The sequence below is a fragment of the Polyodon spathula genome, chromosome 1, assembly GCF_017654505.1.
Source record: "Polyodon spathula isolate WHYD16114869_AA chromosome 1, ASM1765450v1, whole genome shotgun sequence".
Lineage (NCBI taxonomy): Eukaryota > Metazoa > Chordata > Actinopteri > Acipenseriformes > Polyodontidae > Polyodon > Polyodon spathula.
The window spans coordinates 31,632,911-31,654,040 of record NC_054534.1 but is presented as its reverse complement, the minus strand read 5'-3'; the positions used below and the strand labels follow the sequence as shown (position 1 = coordinate 31,654,040).

At 36.2% G+C, this 21,130-nt stretch overlaps 1 protein-coding gene across 1 annotated transcript in view; it reads right to left on the bottom strand.

Annotated features, from left to right (window-relative positions):
• Window positions 1–13,032: 13,032 nt before the first annotated feature.
• Window positions 13,033–21,130, bottom strand: part of LOC121317269 (A disintegrin and metalloproteinase with thrombospondin motifs 3-like) — a 101,610-nt gene continuing 93,512 nt past the window's right edge. The window contains exons 21-23 of the mRNA XM_041253019.1: window positions 20,555–20,762; window positions 16,905–17,022; window positions 13,033–15,680 (exon numbers count right to left, since the gene is read on the bottom strand). Coding sequence (XP_041108953.1) covers window positions 15,118–15,680; window positions 16,905–17,022; window positions 20,555–20,762 — 889 coding nt within the window. The 3' untranslated portion in view covers window positions 13,033–15,117. The remainder of the gene's footprint in view (window positions 15,681–16,904; window positions 17,023–20,554; window positions 20,763–21,130) is intronic.

The window sequence follows — 21,130 nt, the reverse complement described above, 5'->3', positions numbered from 1 at the left end:
ACAAATAAATAAACCTGAAAAAATGTCTGCTACTTGCCAAGCTTCTATTAGTTATTTATGAATATAATACAATTAAACCATGCTCTATTGAAATTCTTATCCACAGCCCTGTAGACAAGACAAGACAGCTTTAATCACATGATACAGCATTCATCTTTTCTGATTAGTATTCTGCTCCTTGTTAACGCTATATGCATAACCTTTCATGTGAAATGAATATTACTTTATGTTGCTTGCCACTACTTTGTAACAAAACCAATCTAGAATAGATTGTATTTTAATGTAGTACAATAAATCGATCTGATCCAAATTAACACTAGTAGGGGATTAACTTTTCAATATAGTACTTTTTTATATGAACGATAACATATGAGTTACTCCTTACTTATGGACAATGGACGTATGCAATATATATATATATATATATATATATATATATATATATATATATATATATATATATATATATGAGTCTTTATAACATAAAAAAACAGACAATAAGACAGTTTTAATATAAAACAAACAATTTGCAAACAATGTTAATTTTGAAATTTTGTTTTTGTTTAAAGTTCCATATATTATTTAAAAAAAATATGCAACTTTTTTGTTCATTTACATGCACAGTTGTATAGTTAATTACTCCTTTGTCATGTAATTAGTTCTAACCATGGTATACTGTACAATTTACTGTACTGTACCATCTAGTCTTATCTTGTTGTGGGGCATATAACTTAATACAGCAAACAGTGCATTCTAACCAAATTCTAGATTGCATTTTCTACAATGCAACAAATTAACTGAGACACAAACTACATAGTGCAGCAAATGCCATGCAGTGTGAAGCTACAGTATATGCACTGTTAACATTATTTGCAGGGCAGTTAATTGGGTATTGTTTTGTTATTACACTCATCTCAGTTACTTCCTTCATAGCGTTGACAGTATCAATGTTTATTTATTTGCAGATTTTGTTATTTTGGTTATTTTATCATACTAATTCAAATGTTGCAATATTACATAATTAAAGAAAATAAATGAAAAATCTAAGAACAAAAAAACATACTTAAGATTAAGACAAACACAGAAAGCATTATTAAGCACAAAGGACTGTCTGGGTGATAATGGGGTACAATAGAAACAATGATGTATATTACATATACAGAGAGTCATTTGCCAAGGTTGGATAATAATTGTATTCATGTTGGCCCATGGTCAATACATAGTTGGCTACTTACGTTTGGCCAAGATTGGAACAACGAGCAACACGAGCAAAAATCTTAAAAGCAGCATTTGACCAAATTACCATGTTAGGGACTGAAGCTTTTGTAAGTTCTGTGGGAGCTGCTCTGGTTGCAAAGTGCACAATACATCTATAGTAGCCTAGTAGTCCTTAAAAAGCTCTTTTTTTTTTTCTATTTTTATAGCGTCCACTTTGTTTACCTGTGGCTTTATTAAACTTTGTAGAACCCAAATATTTAGTCTCTTGTAATGTGAAAGCACTTTTTTTTTTGCATTCACTGTCAAGCCTGCTTCCCTTAATGAATGTAAAACAGCTTCCACCCTGTCTAAATACGAGTCTCAGTCTGTGTTAAAAATTACCACATCATCCAGGTATGTCGCTGCATGCTGGCTATGTGGGCTGAGCCTCTGAAAAGGGGCTGGTGCCCCATGTACCCCAAATTTTAAAACAGTATATATAAGCCCTCGGGTGTTACGGAAGCAGTTTTCTCTTTTGGAAGAAGCTGATAAAGGGACCTGCCAATATCCAAGGTTATAAAGCGGGCTGTACCAAATTTCTCCAGTAACTCATCCACGTGTGGCATTGGGTACGCATAGAACTTTGAAATCTCATTTACCCCCTGAAATCCATGCAAAACCTTACTGTACCATTGGGTTTCGGAACCATGAGGACCGGTCTGCACCATTCACTGTATGATTCCTCTATAACACCCAACTCAAGCATTTGTTTCGCCTGTTCTGAAAATTCTACACGTTTGGCCTTAGGTACACTATAAGGTTTTTTTTTTGTTTCTAAAACAAAATCCTAATATTCTATTACCATCTGACAATATTCTATTGTCAGAAAATACCTTTCTGTGAGCCCTAATCAACTGCCTCACCTGTTCTCTGTGTAGACAGCTGTTCGCCAATTCTAACCTGACTCTTGGTTCCCTCAGTCATTATTTCCGGACCCAGATCTGCACACTCTTCCTGTAACTGCACAACTAATTCCTCTCTTTCTTTCCAGAGCTTTAGCAGATTAATGTGATATATTTGATAAGGTTTTCTTTTGCCCGGCTGGAACACCTTATAGTTCACGTCAGACAGTTTCTGAACAATTCGGAATGGCCTCTGCCACTTTGCTAGAAACTTATGCATGTTGGAGGGCAGTAAAACAACAGTTTTGTCGCCCACTGCAAACTCCTGTAGCCTTGCCCTACATTGTGAGCTTTTTTTTGTTGCTCTTGAGCTTTTAGTAAGTTTTCATTGGACAGTTTGTTAACTTTCTTCATTCTAACCTGCATGCTTGTTACATGATCTACAACACTTTCCCCACAGCTAGGTTGCTCCACCCACATCTCTTTGACCGAGCACGTCCCATGGTTGTCTCCCATGCAGTAACTCCAAAGGGGACAACCCCGTGGAGGCTTGTGGAGCTTCCCTTACTGCAAACATCAAATATGGGAAAAACACAATTATTATTGCATCCTACAAATGAATAAGTGTACTAAATCTAATTTTGTTCAGGAGTAAGTTCTTAATGAATAAAGTCACTTAACATGTAATATGTTTTATTGTTTCGATTTTATTGGTGCTGACAGAGAATTTTAACACACTGAACTATTATTTTTCAAATGTAAAATACTGCTTTTTGTAAACCCATAATTATAAGCGTATGTGGATTTTTGTGGGACTGTCAGAGACATGTAAATAAGAAAAATGCACACTCTGCTAAATTCATGATACTAACGTTAATTGAGCCCTTAAAATTATTATAAACATTAAAATGCTACCATCCATACACCTTTAGAAAGGGGAAGAACATCCACAATGTGTATTACATGGTTTTCTTTTTCACATTTAATAACTACTTTTCTATTTCAATAATTGTAATGTGTTTCATTTGGGTTTACATGTAGTTCTTTACTTCCAAATTCAAATGAGTCGAGTAATATTAAATTATGGGAGGATATATTTAACTGTGTCTTTAGGCTACTTCGGATGGGTCTAAAATTCAACACATACACTACCTCCTCTGAACTCCACGAAAGCAGAGGATGCCTGGTGAACCCCTACATGTGGACTGTTCTTTCACCAGATGCTGTCTGTGAAATCAATGACATGTGGTGTTCTGACTGGAGAGGTTGCCTCAATGCATGAAAGTGCCAGTAATGCTAACTATGGACCTAGGTGTTTATTAGTAGTAAAATTACTTTGCGCTTGTTCGGTACAGTTAGGTAGCATGTCAGCATGTCTTCTGCAATGTTGTTGAATGACTACATCTTTTCCTTTTGCTTTGCACAGCATGTTCCATTTAATGTTTTATTGCCTCTGCCTCTTCACCATCTGACAAACTTTTACATTTTAACAAATGTCCTCATGACGCTGACGTGCTTTATTGAGATATAAGAAAGTTTACAAACGAGAGGAGGCCATTTGGCCCATCTTGCTCGTTTGGTTGTTAGTAGCTTATTGATCCTAGAATCTCATCAAGCAGCTTCTTGAAGGATCCCAGGGTGTCAGCATCAACAACATTACTGGGGAGTTGATTCCAGACCCTCACTATTCTCTGTGTAAAAAAGTGCCTCCTATTTTCTGTTCTTTTATTTCCTGCATGCAGTACCTTACACTTTTCTCTATTAAATGTCATTTGCCATGTGTCTGTCCAGTTCTGAATCTTGTCTAGATCATTTTGAATGACCTTTGCTGCTGCAACAGTGTTTGCCACTCCTCCTTTTTTTGTGTCGTCTGCAAATTTAACAAGTTCGCTTGCTATACCAGAAACTAAATAATTAATGTAGATTAGGAATATCAGAGGAAATAATATTGATCCCTGTGGTACTCCACTGGTTACCACACTCCATTCTGAGGTTTCTCCTCTAATCAGTACTTTCTGTTTTCTACATGTTAACCACTCCCTAATCCATGTACATGTGTTTCCTTGAATCCCTGCTGCGTTCAGTTTGAGAATTAATCTTTTATGTGGGACTTTGTCAAAAGCTTTCTGGAAATCTAAATAAACCATGTCATATGCTTTGCAATTATCGATGTTGCATCCTCAAAAAAATCAAGCAGGTTAGTTAGACACGATCTCCTTTTCCTAAAACCATGTTGACTGTCTCCCAGGACACTGTTACCGTATAGGTAATTTTCCATTTTGGATCTTATTATAGTTTCCATAAGTTTGCATATAATAGAAGTAAGGCTTATTGGTGTGTAGTTACATGATTCAGTTTGTTTCCCTTTTTGTGGATCGGTATTACGATTGAAATTTTCCAGTCTGTCGGTACAACCCCTGTGTCAAGAGACAACCATTAAATGTATTTATTTAAATGCTAGAAGTATCAGAAACAAAATTTTAAAACTTGGAGCTATTGCACTAACAAGTAACTATGATGTGATAGGTGTTACAGAAACTTGGTTGTCTGAGAGTGATGGGGACGAATATAATATTTGTGGGTATACACTGTATAGGAAAGACAGGCAGGACAGAAGAGGAGGAGGGGTAGCGCTATACATATGAAACAGTCTTGTAGCCCAGGGTTAAACCTGGACAAAGAAAATAAAGCTGAATCAATATGGGTCAGAATAACGGACAAAAATTCAAAGGGCATAATAATAGGAGCATGCTATAAACATGCATGCCAGATTCAGACGGTGAGCAAAATAATCTGTTATACAATGACATTAGAAATGTGTGTAGCAAAGGAGAAGCCATACTAATGGGGGATTTCAACTTCCCCCATATAAAATGGGAAAACCCGGTAGGGAGCACGACGGATGGAATTGAAATGGTGGAAATGACAAATGACTGCTTCCTAACACAATTTGTCAAGGTACCGACTAGAGGGGAGGCATGCCTTGATTTAGTCTTTTCAAATAATGAAGACAGAATAACTAAAACAGAGGTCAGAGAACCACTTGCAAACTCAGACCACAACATGGTCTCATTTGAAGTGCTTTTTAAAACCCCAAAAGTAATGACTAAAGCTAAGGTTTACAATTGATATGATCAAATTACCCCTGGCTATCTGAGTTTGGAGACACTGACATGCCCTATTGAGATATGATCAAATCACCCCGGATATCTGAGTTTGAAATTTATCAGGAGGTCCTCATGTCCTGTGGTAAAAAAAAACAGAGGTAGTGGTGGGGAATTTCTTAAGGAAAAACTAAGATACATGTTGGATTGCATTTCTCAGGAGCTTGTCGGTGTTTCAGAGATAATTTCTTTATATGATGAATTTTAGTCCTGTGTGAATTGGCCTGTTCGTGTTGTGAAAGTATTTATATAGAACAAATGCAGTAAAATGTTTTGTAGAGTACATTTTCAAATTGTTTTTATAAATCTACTATAGGTATCTACTAGACCACATTTCTCACTAATAATAATAATAATAATAATAATAATAATAATAATAATAATAATAATAATAATAATAATAATTAGCAGAAACCAGATTCCATATAGTCAGAGTGAGGTTCTCGCCAGTTGAATGAATGATGTGATATTTTGTGTTACTGGGGCTCCAGTAAATTACACACATTCAACCTTTTCCTCAGTAGATGCTTATTCCACCCTGGACATTTCTTTAACTTTCTGAATCTGATAAGCCCCACCTTCTCTCTGAGGAAATTAATGGAATCATACAAATACAATACACATGGCCTGAGCATTGTACACATTAATATAATGTAAAAGATGGGATACACATATATTTTATACTGTAAAATTGTTTTTACAGTAAAACACAGTATGCAAGAGATGTCTAACAATATTGTTGAAAGGAAAAGAAAAAAAGATTCAGGCACAATATTTGTATTGAGTAATTACTTATCAATGTGCCAATAGATTTGATAAGACAATTCCATTAAAACTTTCTCTTTTCCTTTGATTGTCCATTTAAAGCACCTACTTCCAGTTTTCTTCAAGTCATTTACTGACTTTATTTTTCTCAAACTTCAACATGAACATTATTCACCATCATTAGACTGTGTAAGTGTTAATGACCCTTGTGTCATTCCTAACTGGCAGACAAAGACCTGTGGGGGCGGAAGGTTCTTTAGTGCTATTGTACCATCTATTCAGAGTGAAGAATGGATAGAGAAGGTGAGAAGAGATGAGACAAGATTAAATGATTCAGTATTACATCTAATTTGAAATATTTATATTCATACACAACATTATCCTCCTACTCCCTGATCTTTTTTTCATTCGGTGCTGTGGATAATGGTCACAAACCATCTGGTCAAAAGCCAATAGCACCAGCTGTTAGACACTTCTCGGTTTCTCCCAACCTCCAGTTGAGAATGCCAGTATCTGAAATCCCTTTCCTACATATTAAATCTAGTCTGCTGAATATAAAGGAATGACTCCAGGGAATGCTCAGCTACATCCAACCTTTATTGGTGTCCCCAATGCCTGTGATGCCTTTTTTCTGTGGACCAGGGAATGATGGATGTGTGGTGGTCCGTGCCTTCTCTTCAGTCTCTTGTTCAGATAGGCTTATAAGTTTCATTTGTTCTCTCTCTACAGAGCCTGTCAGGGATAGAAAGTAAAACATTAATTATGATATGTGATGTGCCATTTTAATAGCCATGTAAATCACGCCAATACAGCACTGTCAATTTTTTTGGTAATGTGTTATCAATGTTGTTTTGTTATTCTACCCTTAGATTTGTATTTTTAAATGTCCTGACAAGTGTCCCAGTCCCTGCCAATGAGAAACATCCCCATAGCATGATAATGCCACCACCGTGTTTCACAGTAGGGATGGTGTTCTTTGGATGATGCACTGTGTTGGGTTTGCGCCAAACATAATGCTTTGCATTTAGGCCAAAAAGTTCAATTTTAGTTTAGTCAGACAACAAAACTTTATGCCACATGGCTACAGAATCTCCTGAGGTTTTTTTTTTTTTTTTTTTTGCATACTTCAAACAGGATTCAAGGTGGGCTTTCTTGAGTAATGGCTTTCTTCTTGTCACCCTACCATACAGGCCAGATTTGTGGATTGCTTGGAATATTGTTGTCACATGCACACTTTGACCGGTCTTGACCATAAAAGCCTGTAGCTCTTGCAAAGTTGCTTTTGGCCTCTTAGTAAGTCTTCTTGCTCGGTCATCCAGTTTAGAGGGGCGGCCTGATCTAGGCAGGGTCTTCGTGGTGCCATATACCTTCCACTTCTTAACCATCTTGACCGTACTCCAAGGGATATTCAAGTCCTTTGATATATTTTTATACCCGTCCCCTGATCTGTGTCTTTCAACAACTTTGTCCTGGAGTTCTTTTGAAAACGCCTTGGTGCTCATGGTTGAATCTTTGCTATGAAATGCACTACCCAGCAGAAGGAGCCTACAGGAACTGCTGAATTTATGCTGAAATCATGTGAATCACTACAATTTAACAGAGGTGGAGGCCACTTAACTTGATGTGTGATTTTGAAGGTGATTGGTTACACCTGAGCTAATTTAGGATTGCTATTACAAGGGGGAGGTGGACACTTATCCGACCAAGCTATTTCAGTTTTTATTTTTAATTAATTTTCTACAAATTTCTAGAATATTGTTTTTCACTTGGAAGTTGTGGGGTAGGATGTTTAGATACATGAAAAAAAGAAAACTGTTTTATTGCATTTTACTTCCAGGTTATAAGGCAACAAGGTGAACATTTTGAAAGGGGGTGTAGACTTTCTATAGACACTTTAGATGTTCACAACTGTCTAAGAACATTTGATCCCGCTTAAATAAAAACTGTATTTTTACTTGAAATGTGTGATGGACCAATTAAACCCTAGACATAAAACATAATTAATAAATATGCCTCACAGCATTAAAGAAGATAGCAAGAACTGAACCTGTAGTGTAATATACCTCTGAGTTGAACAGGTGCACATTTATATTTGCATGTCAATTCCTGGGCAATCACCTCTATGTAATGAGAACCCTGAAGTGTCAACAATACAGTTTATAACTGTGGGCAAAAGTAAGGTAAAAGAAAAACCATCATAAGTTTCAGCATACTTTACACTGCACAAGTTTTGATTTTTGAGAAATTGCACATGTTTGTAAAAATGTTTGCTGACCCTAAAGCACTTGTACAATGGCTTGTGTGATGACAAGGACAAGATTACAGAAATGCATGAATGGGTTATGAAGCATGGCTTGAAGGAGGACTACTTTTTCCAGAGCTATGATTTTGATATCTGTCTCAGTAAACTTGGGATGAAAAAAGGTGTATACAAGAACAGCTCCAAGGAATCTAGAGAAACTTTTCTGAAGCATGTTTTCCAAAGTTTTTGGAAAGCTTATGCTTTGCTGCCAGCTAGAAGCAAGAAAGGCAACCGGTTTTATTAAACTTATGAAATATATTATTATAACACATGACTTGGTCATGAAATACATTTGTAATTTTTTAAGGTCTTTTTATATGTGACATTTATATCTAAACAATCCTCTAGCCACCATCACTAATAATAACATAAGGTGAAGTGAGGTACCTCAAACTGTACATAACTATACACCACAAAGATTTTATAATTAGTATACATGCAGCGTGTCAACAACATTAAATAACAAAAAATAAACACACTATAGCATTTTCTTAAACCTCACTGCATTCCTGAAAATCCTTACTCAGTAGTTGACAAGAAATGGTTCAGTAACATCTATTAACAGATTCTACCCGATGGTGAAAAGCAGGGGAAAGGGTTAGTTGTGTCGATCACTGTTGAAGGTTTAATTAACCACAGTTAAACAGTTCAGACATATCTCACTACTACTGATAAGGAACTCTGATTCTCTTGGTAGTTGGAACATTCTTGCAGTATTCATGCTATTTTCAGGATCTGAAAATACATTGTTTAACTGATTTGTCTGTTTTCTTAATTACTAATACATGACAGCAACTTGTCACTGGGGATTTTAATTGCAGCCTGTGAAAGGACAGTGTCACTGGTACGGCTGTTGTTTACCAAGAAGGGGGACTGAGACACAGAAGGTACAGTGAAGCGCTAATGCACACTTTAATAATAATAAATAAATAAACAAAACACGAAACACAGAAGAAAAACGCATTAACAAAATAACATGCATAAGGGCCCTATACAAAACACTCACAGACTTAAATAACACAGAATGGGACAGCACAGAACACATATCTCCACCTCCTCTAACACCAACATCAATCCTTATCAACCTACTAACACCCATGATCACCCTATTTAGAGTGGCTCTCAAAAGTATTCACCCTCATTGGAATTTTCCACATTTTACTGTGTTACAACATGGAATCAAAAGGGGTTTATTTAGGAGTTTTTGCCACTGATCAACACAAAGAAGTCCATAATGTCAAAGTGAAAAATAAAATCTACAAATTGTTCAAAATTAATTACAAATACAAAACAGAAAATAATTGATTGCATAAGTATTCACCCCCTTGAGTGAAAGTTTGGTAGAGGCACCTTTGGCATCATTTACAGCCATGAGTCTATTTGGATAAGTCTCTGCCAGCTTTGCACATCTGGACACTACAATTTTTGCCCATTCTTCTTTGCAAAATTGCTCAAGCTCCGTCAAGTTGTATGGGGACCTTTGTCAACAACGATTTTCAACTCTTTCCATATAGTCTCAATTGGATTGAGGTTCGGGCTTTGACTGGGCCACTCCAGGACATTGACCTTTTTGTTTTTAAGCCATAGAATCTACTTCCGCTTGGTCTCAGTCTCTCCCACATGCTTTCTGGCAAATCTAGGCGAGATTTGATGTGAGTTTTTTTCAACAATTGCTTTTTTTTGCCACTGTCCCATAAAGACCAGTTTTGTGAAGCACCCAGGCTATTGTTGCTGTATGCACAGTGTCTCCCAGCTCAGCCGTGGAAGACTGTAACTCCTTTAGAGTTGCAATAGGCCTCTTGGTGACCTCTCTGACTAGTGCCCTTCTCGCCAGGATACTCAGTTTTTGAGGACAGCCTGTTCTAGACAGATTCACAGTTGTGCCATATTCTCTTCATTTCTTAATAATGGACTTTACTGTGCTCCAAGGGATATTTAATTCCTTGGAAATGTTCTATCCTACCCCTGATTGGTGCTATTGAAGAACCATATTCTGGATTTGCTTTGAATGTTCCTTCATCTTCATGATGTAGTTTTTGTTAGGAAATGTATTAATCAACTGTGGGACCTCCCAGAGACAGGTGTATTTAACCTGGAGTCATGTGAAACACCTTAATTGCACACAGGTGGACTCCATTCAACTAATTATGTGACTTCTAAAGACAATTGGTTGCACCAGAGCTTATTTAGGTGTGTCATAGCAAAGGGGGTGAATACTTATGCAATCAATTATTTTCTTTTATATTTGTAATTAATTTAGAACAATTTGTAGATTTTATTTTTCACTTCGACATTATGGACTTTTTTGTGTTGATCAGTGGCAAAAACTCCTAATTAAATCAATTTTGATTCCATGTTGTAACACAATAAAATGTGGAAAAGTCCAAGGGAGGGGGTGAATACTTTTGAGATCCACTGTATACACCGTTCCCAGGTGTTTTTGCAGGGTGGATTTTATCCCCCCCACTCCCCACATCACACACACACACTCATGCTTCGGCAGAGCTTTCCCCCTGCCACACTGCCACACAGCCCCATCTTGAAATAGAGCTGCCTCTGCTACAAGTTTTTAGGCTTCTCAATTTTCTGTCGACTGCTCTAGCCATCTTGGATGATTTAGCAATTTCAGTTAAGTGAATCTACCCTGAGGCATGTTGGTTTTATTATATTTCATTCTCTTTAAAGAAAGAGTTTCCTTTTTAGAATCGTTGACTGTTGAGAAAAGCTTCTTACCCAAAACATTAACCCTTTGCGGTCCTATGTCAGACACTGTCCAACATCATCAAAAAGAGAAAACATTTCAATGGACGAGTGAGACCAATATGAGCCGAGCGAAGCTGAAAAAAAGGGAGTATCTGACAGCCCCATGTGCCACAAAGATAACAAGGACATAAACAAAGGAGATAGGTGCTTCTGCATCCAGGGCTCAAAGAATATCAAAGACATTTGCAGAGCTTTTTGAGATGTTATAGCAATAAAATAATGACTAGGATCACATTATTGAGGAGTTTATCAGTATGCACGTCTATAAAGAGGTATGTGAAAAATACAGCGAACAAGGGGTGGGGCTTGGCTGGAGATGCAGTACTGCGTGTCCTTTTGCGATTCAGTGTCTTTTAAACCTGTTTTACTCTGAAAATATTTTTTTTTAACATCTGACCTGCCTGACAAGTGCTGAGTAAATGGACTGCTAAGGGTTAAGTGACCTGTATTTGTCTTTTTTAATGAATGCTGCTTATGAGTGTAGTGGTCTAAATTATTCATAGGCTGGGCACCAGGGCTGTGAGAGGAAGGGAGTGTTTTGCAACTTAGGATTCAAGGTTTGGCCTCTAGAGCAGGTGAGAGAGAGAGAGAAAAGGACAGGCTGGACTACAATCTAGAGATCCTTCCCTATGGAGTCGAGTCTGGCTCTATTGGCCTCTGGACCCCTGAAAACAGAGTCCTGTGACTTCTTGGAGTAGTTATAGACTTGGCCTTGAGACTGGGTCCCAGTTAACGACTGGGTTCAACCCTTAGAGGACGGTAGCCTTGACATAAGGAGGACAAGGGAATCTGAAAGAACAAAAATAATTGTTAGTTACGGGACTCGAACACTAAGAGTCTGAGGGCCACGTCCAAGGAGGATAAAGGTGGAAGTAAGACAGAGCCTTCTTTCATGAGGCAAGATAAAGCACATGAGCTGTGAAAGAATAGTGTGACCGGTGGTCCCTTCTGACCACATGAAGAACCTGTCGAGTTATGGGATCTCTAGGTCGGGAAAGTGAGACACAGAGGCACGGCATATGAAAAAATGTGAGGCGGAGGAAAAAAGCTAACGCAAGAGAAAGAGTTGAGTTGTGACTGGGTTTATATAGGGAGTCAGTGATGATAGACAAGTGAAATTAGGATATAGTGAAGCCCTGGTTCACCCCCCTGAATTTCACCAAATTCAACTTCAATTTTTCTTTAACCAATGTAAATTACCCAGGCTTAATGAAGATCAGCTGAACTCAGAATATGTTTTTTTTTTTTTTTTTGCAATGGTAATGACATCTCTGATCAAATGGTTTGTAAGAATGAAGTAAAACAGAAATGTCTTTATTGCATGGTTTGAAAAAATCTAAAGTGAAAGATGACTGTGAAGTCATCTAAAAGCAGAAGTCTGTGTCATTGATATGGCAAGCGGAACAGAAGCAGTGAAAAGGTCATATAACAGTAACCCTGGTTCCCTGAAAGAGAAATGTTATCCAGTACAGAATTGGGATACACTGCTGTGTAGCCTGATTTATTTTTTTAAACTATGAAACTCCAAGCTAGTTCAGCGTGCACAGTAAAATTCTAAATGGATTCAGGTTAATACTGATAAATAACATCCATTTAGATTTTGTTCTGTTGCAATCTAAAATACATTTTACCAGTTTTTCAGTGTGTCTGACAGTGTTTGTACAGTGAATGTTTTTGGTTATTCAGTACATTATGTTTATAAATATTATAAAAAGGTGACAGTGACACTGGCTAATGTGTTATCCAGCCCATTAGACTACCGAGCACCCAGCAGACTAATCCATTACCAAAATTGCAGACAGTGATCTGGCCAGTGAATTAGCTCACAATACCATGAGAAGAGGCTCTGAACAAATCCCATTACTCTGGTGCTAGAATACTGGACAGGACTGTAGAGGTACACTGAACTAAAGTTAAAACCTCACACAAAAGAGACACCTTTGAAGTTTTGTTAAGACTTTATTGCTATGTGCTCCCCAATACAACAAACAGCATCAGTAGTGTACACTTAAAACAGAAAAAAAATGACTTGGTACAAAACAAGCAAAACAACAGTAAAAAATAATACAAAGAATCTCTGCATTCATATTTTTACATTTGGGGAGTACCAGGGATACATACATAATATATACTATATCTGTTCGAGGCTCAGGGATTGTCAATATAAAATCTATAAAATACTAGCTTCTCTTTGACCATAGAAAGCCTTGCATAAAGGTAGCAGCAATTCTTTAGAGGCAATGAGTCAAGGGGTTACATGACAAGCAAGACAACAAAAAGACTTCCACAGTGTAGCACTATGAGCTTCAACATTGTTAGTTGACGACTACACTTACTGTATATATTTTCCTTCAACTACCCCAAATTATCATGGAGATAATTTCACAATCATATGATTTTGTTTTTTAAAAATAAACAATAATAATAATATAATAATAATAATAATAATAATAATAATAATAATAATAATAATAATAATAATAACAACGAAAAAAGAATATTAATGTTTCTTTAGTTCTACATTTGCTGTGATAAAAAAACAGCTTTGTCTAGGGAAACTTTACAAATATTATAATTGCAAGTCAATTTTTTAGTAAACGATTGAAACCCTAAAATGCTTGTCAAAACCATTGTCATATATTTGTTAATTTAAAAATGCTTCTTAGATTTAAACATTTTTTTTTTAGATTTAGTTTTGTCAGCTATGGTCATTGTTACATGCATTTAACACGTACCATGTGTAATTTTTCCTTCTATATGTTGGCAAATAGTTATTCACTGCTTTTTATCATATTATTTACTACATAAAATACTATAAGAACATCAATATTTAATAAATATTTTAGGTTCTCAGTACTATATACAAGTACTATACAGGAACACACAGGAAAGTATGACTGTCTGAACTGAAAAATAGACTGATAAAATTGATATAAATTGCTATTGCAGTCAGGTGCATTGTGATAGTGAGGTGATACCTGTTGAAATAAATAGCTCTCACCCATTTATTTACTTATTTTAATCACAAACTAACTTAAAGGCAACATGTCTACTGTATAAATGGCACTTAAAAAGTTCCCTACAAAACTTAAAAAAATAACCTTGAAAGCTTATCTGCCTTTTGGAACGTACAGAGTATGAATGACATCTGTAAATGAAAACGTTATTTTGCACTACTCACCTATCACTCCTTGAGTTCTATTATTTTGTAAGGATACAGTACCTAGAATACAGATTTTTTTTTTACAGCACTGTAATTTCAAGCTAGCACCATTCAAACTATTCAAAGAAAAATGAAGTGGTATAGAGTGTATCTTTTGACATAGAAGTATAGCTTGTTCTTATGTTTTTGGCAGTTTTTTTTTTTTTTTGTCTACACTATAGATGTTTTCAGAAAACGAACTGAAATTGAAATTTGATCATATTAACTTATTGTCTTTAAGCCCATGTACAATGAATCATTACATTTTTATTCTATAAACAATAAGTTAAGGAATGGCAGGCACCCAATATAATGTCCATGTAACTATGTTAAAAAGAACGCATCATTACAACTTGCGTTCTTTAAAAATACTACTGATGTTTTGCATATACATTATTTACACAACAGCTGCAGTTGCTTATAAATATCTAATATTTAACAAAAACAGGCAAATTAGTAAAAACAACAAATTTGCTGGAGTCCGGTATAGTCTATATAACTTATCTTTTTAAATTTTTTTTTGTTTTTTTTAAATATATATTTTATAACTTCAGCTGAAGTGCAAAACTTCCTTGACTTTTATTAGAGGAACAGCCAAAGTAATCCATCCTTTTTGAGCATATCTTTGGTGCATTTCCAGTCATTACAGACAAATTACTGATTTACTGGTACAGGAAGCCAATAACATACAAGTGAACCAGCACTTTTACAATTTTTTTGATTTTTATAAATGTTGTGGATTTAAAAATGAATTTTTTGCAGGATGCACCATTATGTCCACATTGGTTTTACAAATAGTCCTTGTTATTCAGGTGCCCACCTTCATCTTTCCACAGTAGAAGACCTGGTGGGCCACCTCCTGTCCACATGTCTCTCAGTCTTCCTTGTAAATGCCTCAGGTGACAGAGGGACTGATGAACTGCTGTTACTTTCAGGTGGTGGATTATCGACTACCAATGCAGAGTAATTACTGGTGGTTTTGCTTGAACGAGGCTGGTATTGCATTGCTACCAACCTGTAAGTCTTACTGCCTGCTGAGTTAACTTTTTTTGAATCTGTAGATTTTGACTTCTCATCAGCTAAAGAAACAACCCGATCACCTTCTGTGGCTGATCTACGGCTTTGAGAGCCTTTTCTGTTGGAAACAGAGACTGAAGTATTTTGTGTGGAGGTTGGTATGGTTATGAGTCCAGGAATCTGAACAGAATAATCAAAGCTGATTTCATCTTCGGTGTTAGCTACCTCAGGCAGGGATGAAGGGGGGAGGGTGCTAGTGTGCTTGCTGCAGGACTCGCAACAAAGCTTACTGTATCCTGGGATAGAGCAATATCTTGCGAGCGCCTCCATCTGACAAAATATAGACTTGTCTCCCGTACATAGTTCATCTGCAAAAAAAACCAAACAGATTATGCTTAGAACATTGAAAAGCTAGTTCATTGAAAAGTAAAAAAAAAAATAGTCTTTAGTGTATAGAACTAAATATGAAGACAATAGCAGGTACAATTTTAGACCAGAGTCTTTCCTTTGTACAGTTTGTCTAATTAAGCTAAATTGTGAACAATTAGGCTTAGAGTAAAACTTGGAATGAGATTAATTAATGGATGGGCAGCTTCATTTAAAAACAAATCACTACCATTATCAGTCTCACCATGACAAAGAAGAAATAATAAATTCCAAATAAAGACATGGGCATTCAACCAAACAAGGACGAGAACTCAGAAACTATTATTATTATTATTATTATTATTATTATTATTATTATTATTATTATTATTATTATTATAATAATATTTTTTTTTTTTTTCAAAGAGCAAGGAAATGAAAATACAGACTTCTGGTCTAGAGTTCATAGCATTGTCACCTAGTGCTTCTGTAAAACACAAACCTCCTGTGGAATTTTGTTTAAATAAAAAAAAAGTTAGCAACGTAGTAATATCATTGTTTTAATCAACAGTCCAAAGCCCTTTCACACTGGCATGCTCTACCCGGGTCACAACTTGGTGTCATGCGGGTCAGCTATGTGATTTCACACTGCTTTCTGAAGAACCAGGCTTGACCTTTGTGACAAGTACACAGTGCGTGTATGCAATGCTCCAGAAGCAGCAACATTTACATGACCACCCTTTCATCTGTTCAGGCTATCAAAATGGTGTGCTTGTTATGGATGCTTCCCTCCAAACTTCTCTGGATTAAATCGTCATCCCAAATGTTGATTAGAGCAAATGTTTCTTCATCCCTGCTGCAATCTGACTCAGGGTGTGGCTCAAAGAACAGAAATGTGGCTAAACAGAATAACATGAAGTGGCTAGCAAGATCCTTGTGGAAGTGAAACCTTCACGCATGCGTGGCTCTGCTACTGATAACATAGACTTAAAAAAACTTAGTAATTCATTAAGTGTCAAATACAAACTATTATGTAATAATGTACTTGAGTAAAAATGAAACACACAACAGCATGTCTAGTTACACATTGCCAAGATGTATGGATACTTTGTGAAGTCTGTGCATCTCAGCATAATCTGAAACTGTCCGGATGAGCCGAGATACCAGGAAAGCATACAAATCTTTTGATTCAATTAAATTCTGTTTGAATACAAACATTTACATACCATTGCAAGGAGCAAGTGTGCATATTTTGGCAGATTCTGGTTTCTCTCCATCACAGTGATCCCCTGTGCGACATGTGACAGATCTGCGCTCAGTTCCTTCTCCACATGTTACAGAGCACTGTAAACATAAATAGCAGGAAATAACTATAGTCAATTCTCATTAATATAAATTTCAAGGGACCAGCAAAAAAAAAAAAAAAGTCTTATCAGAAATTCAGATTAACAATGAAAAGTATTATATATTTAAAAGTGCTGTGTACTTAAATAATTTTAAAAAGTATACATTGCAAATGAACTGCACTTTAAACCTGCATGTTCCATTCTGATCATAACATTTTGAAACCACAAAAGCAAAGTGTCCTCAACGTCAGGGTATTGAGCAAATCAGAAACATTGACGACTTGCATCCACAGTATCTGTTCATAAGCCTGTACTGTGTAGCCTGTTTTCTGTTTCTTGTATGCAAGGATAGTGCATGTTTTTGCAGGAGAAAGTATGCCAACTTGAAATGCATTATAGGATCTGCAGTCCACAGACAGCACTAACATACAGTGAAGAAGCGCTAACCTGGATGCAAGTTAATACGTTTCCCGATATCCTTTACACTCAGTTCTTCGAACTAGGGTGTTTAGTTTTATTTATATTTTTCTTCCCTGGGAGGGCTCCAAAATAATTTGTACTAACAGGACATTCGTGTTAAATGAATTTGTATTCTAAGAAGTAATTTACAATAAGCAACTGCTAAATTTAGCTGAGACCTTGTAGAAAATTCTTAGTATTAGGAAATTCGGCTAATCCCAGTTTGTTTTAACAACATTTGACAATTAACTGCACCTACACATTAACATTACAGAATTCAACCTACTAGCCTGGTTCTTTAAAAGTATTTCACTTTACTGCAGATATCAGCTTTGTCATCTCAAGTGTTTAACATTTAATCATATTTAGATATTCCTTTGTCATTACGCAAAACTGTTTTATCAACACAAATAAACTGAAAATATTCTTAATATGCAGATCAATCCCAAAGCCCAAGAAAAATAAAAATGTCTGAACACTTTTATTCACAAGCATATTAGACAAGTACAATCCTAAATATACTGATGACAAATTATTTCTAAAAGAGCTATGTCAGTATTACAATGGGTATTGATTAAATTCTAAGGCAACTGGGTTAATTCATGTGGCTAATTCTTGCATTGTTTCATGTTGATAAATGCAGGAGGAGAATAGCTGTCCACCAGGCAGTGTATGAACGAGATACAGCAACAGCAATGGCATGCTCATTTATCAAGCCATAGCCTAGGGTTTCTATGCTTAATGTTCATGGATCTGTCAATGTCTATTTCCATGCTGTGATTTATGCATGGTTTGTTTAAAAGCAGATCATGTGTACATTATTTAAGTATGTTATATTCCTGAAGTAATACAGTAAATATGTGTATGCCTATACAATTGAATTGCAGTCTAAGCCATGGTATTTGGCAAAAGTGAAACAATGGTTTTGAAAATGTTTAACTACGTGTATTGATTCCTGATTGAAGATAGACGGTTTAAAAAAAAAACATTTGTGATACATTAGGTAATTTTATAATGTTTACAAAGAGAGGTTCATTGTGAAAGACACAGGTACATATATGGGCAAAGCTGTTGGAGCCACAGTGTGAACACACCCTAAAAAATATCAATTAAAAAAATCCTACAAATTTGGAACCAAGGAACGGAAAAAGGAGCTGAACACTAGAAATGTTCTCTCATTTTCCACTTGTATTGATGTGGGCAACTCAAAAATGTCTCCTGCTTAGAATGGCGAGAATGTTTCACATCCATTATCTGAGCAACTAGACTGCCCTTTGAAAATGGTTTCTGAAGGTGATGATGTTCTCCGTGATTGCACTGCTGCACTCATCCAATGACCTTGAGCTTCAAAAAGAAAGAGATCATCTCCTCACAAAAATGGACTGCCATGGGTACCAGCTGAATCAGGCAGATCGTACACTGCAGGGAACTCCTCTCCAGATGGTCAACTCCTGGGACGCAAAGACAGTGATGGTCTGCAGCCAATAACATCTTAATACTGCAGGTTTGGAGTCAAGACGGTGAGATGTTGCTCCCACACTGCCTCTGTCCTGTGGTATTTGGTACTTCGGGGTATTTGGTATGTCAAGTCTGGTTACCTGTGCTGCAGCACATGAAGACCCTGTTCTTGATTATGTCCATGATGCTGGTGGGACTCAGATGACCAGCCAGATCAAGATTGTTAAGTAATCCACCTGCTGGTTGTGCTCATAAGTCCACAGCATGGTTAGGAACATTCGTCTTCTTGGACTAGCTCACAGGCGAGGTCATTCATTTTGTTTTCCTTCAGTGCACGTGACTCTGTATGTCTGCAAAGTTTCCTTGATATTGGGAATGTGGAAAAAAGCCTCTTATGCAAGCCATGTTTTCTCTATTAGATATGACTACAACATAACCTTAACTTGTTTAACATAATTCCAACATTTTTTCTCTATTATGGAACACTGGCAGTAAAGATTTTACTAGAGAGGTTTCTTTTAGGTGGAAGATTTAAAGTATTTTGTCATTTTCTGATTAAAGCAAAAGATACACCCCTTAAGGCAGTGGTTTCTGAAAATGTGTCCTTTCCTGGGGAGAACAAAAATTGTGAGCCATTCAATAATGTGTTACTTTTGTTCAGTAAATTTCAGTATAATCTGTATGTTTTGTCATGTGTACAAGTTAAGTGGTGGTACATCCTACCATGATACATTTTATTTTTGAAATCTGTGCTTAAATTCAAAGAAATAAAAGCTAAGCTGTACTTCAAAAAACTCAAAATAATGTCGCTCTATAATCCTTTATAATTAACAGCGCCCTTTTCAAAACCAACAGCAGTATCTTTTACCTAGTAAGCTTAAAGGCTAAAAATAGAAGGAATTCAAACGATGAACACTACCCATAAAGAGACTTATCTTTAGTAATTACTCATTTTTCATTATTCTTAAAAAAAAAAAAAAAGTTTGCCTACAGGCCTTATCGAGGAAAGCATGGTTGGTAGTCCACTGTTAAGTTCATGGTGGACCTTGTTTTATTGTTGCCACAGGGAATTGATTAGAACTCATACATATTTAACAGAGATTTGATCTTCCCATGCAAGCAGAGGCTGCCCTTAAAACCTGGTAGCAGTTTGCACAGCATATCTGGCTCAATGTTTATAGTTGACAAACTGGCATTCTGCCATTCAAAGGCAAGCTCATTAAGGTTTATTGCTTTTTTGGCCTTTGGTTCTTTGCTTATATTTAAAAACTTTATTGTGGACTAGAGAGATTTCAAAGACAATGCTGTATGAAATTGGGTTCTGCATATTGGTTCTAAATACTAAGTACTATAGCTCTGTTTTACTTCAGTTGTTGAGCTGTAAAAGCTGTGTACTTAAACATTGTGTATCCAAAATAAAAGTACAAAAACAAACAATGAACCCAAAGATCTTTATTACCAGACGCAGGGGGAAGAAAAAAAAAGGAGATTACAAATGTGATTTGGCGCTGATAAACATACTGTAGTTTCCAGTATAAACTACTGTGAGCTACTGATTATACAGTGAATGAGATTTAACAATCATCCTTTAACAACAAACAGTCTATACCAACCTCTGACCAGGATCCAGTTTTCCACTGTGCAGGGCATGGAGCTCTATTGCATGACCTTCGACTTTCAGGCTTTTCCCCACTACAGTATTTACTGTGAACTGAGCGGTTTGTTCCATCATTAAGGACTTGCATGCAAAGCACTGTACGGATTTGATATCCAGAACTTCCGCAGGTTTTAGTGCAGTGTTCCCACTCGTCTGTGATCCAACTGAGAAGGAAACGATGACAGTAAAATCCTCAAGCAACAGATAATGAACCAAAACATATCCCTTTAAGCATCAGTTGTCATAATAAGGTGCATATTTTTGGAAACAATCCTTTAGTTGAAACTATTTATTAAATCATATAGCTGTGGCCACATTTTTGCATCACCTACAATTTTAGGATTGAGACATTATTAAAAAAACGAAAAAACAAACAAAAACAAACAAACACACACTATAACTTGTATTAAATCTATACATAAAGTTAGTACATATATAAACTACACAATGATACTGCAAAAGCCTACTGGAAGCCATAATAATAGTACAGTATTTTATGTTAGATATTGTCATTTTTCAATTTGTGTCAGTT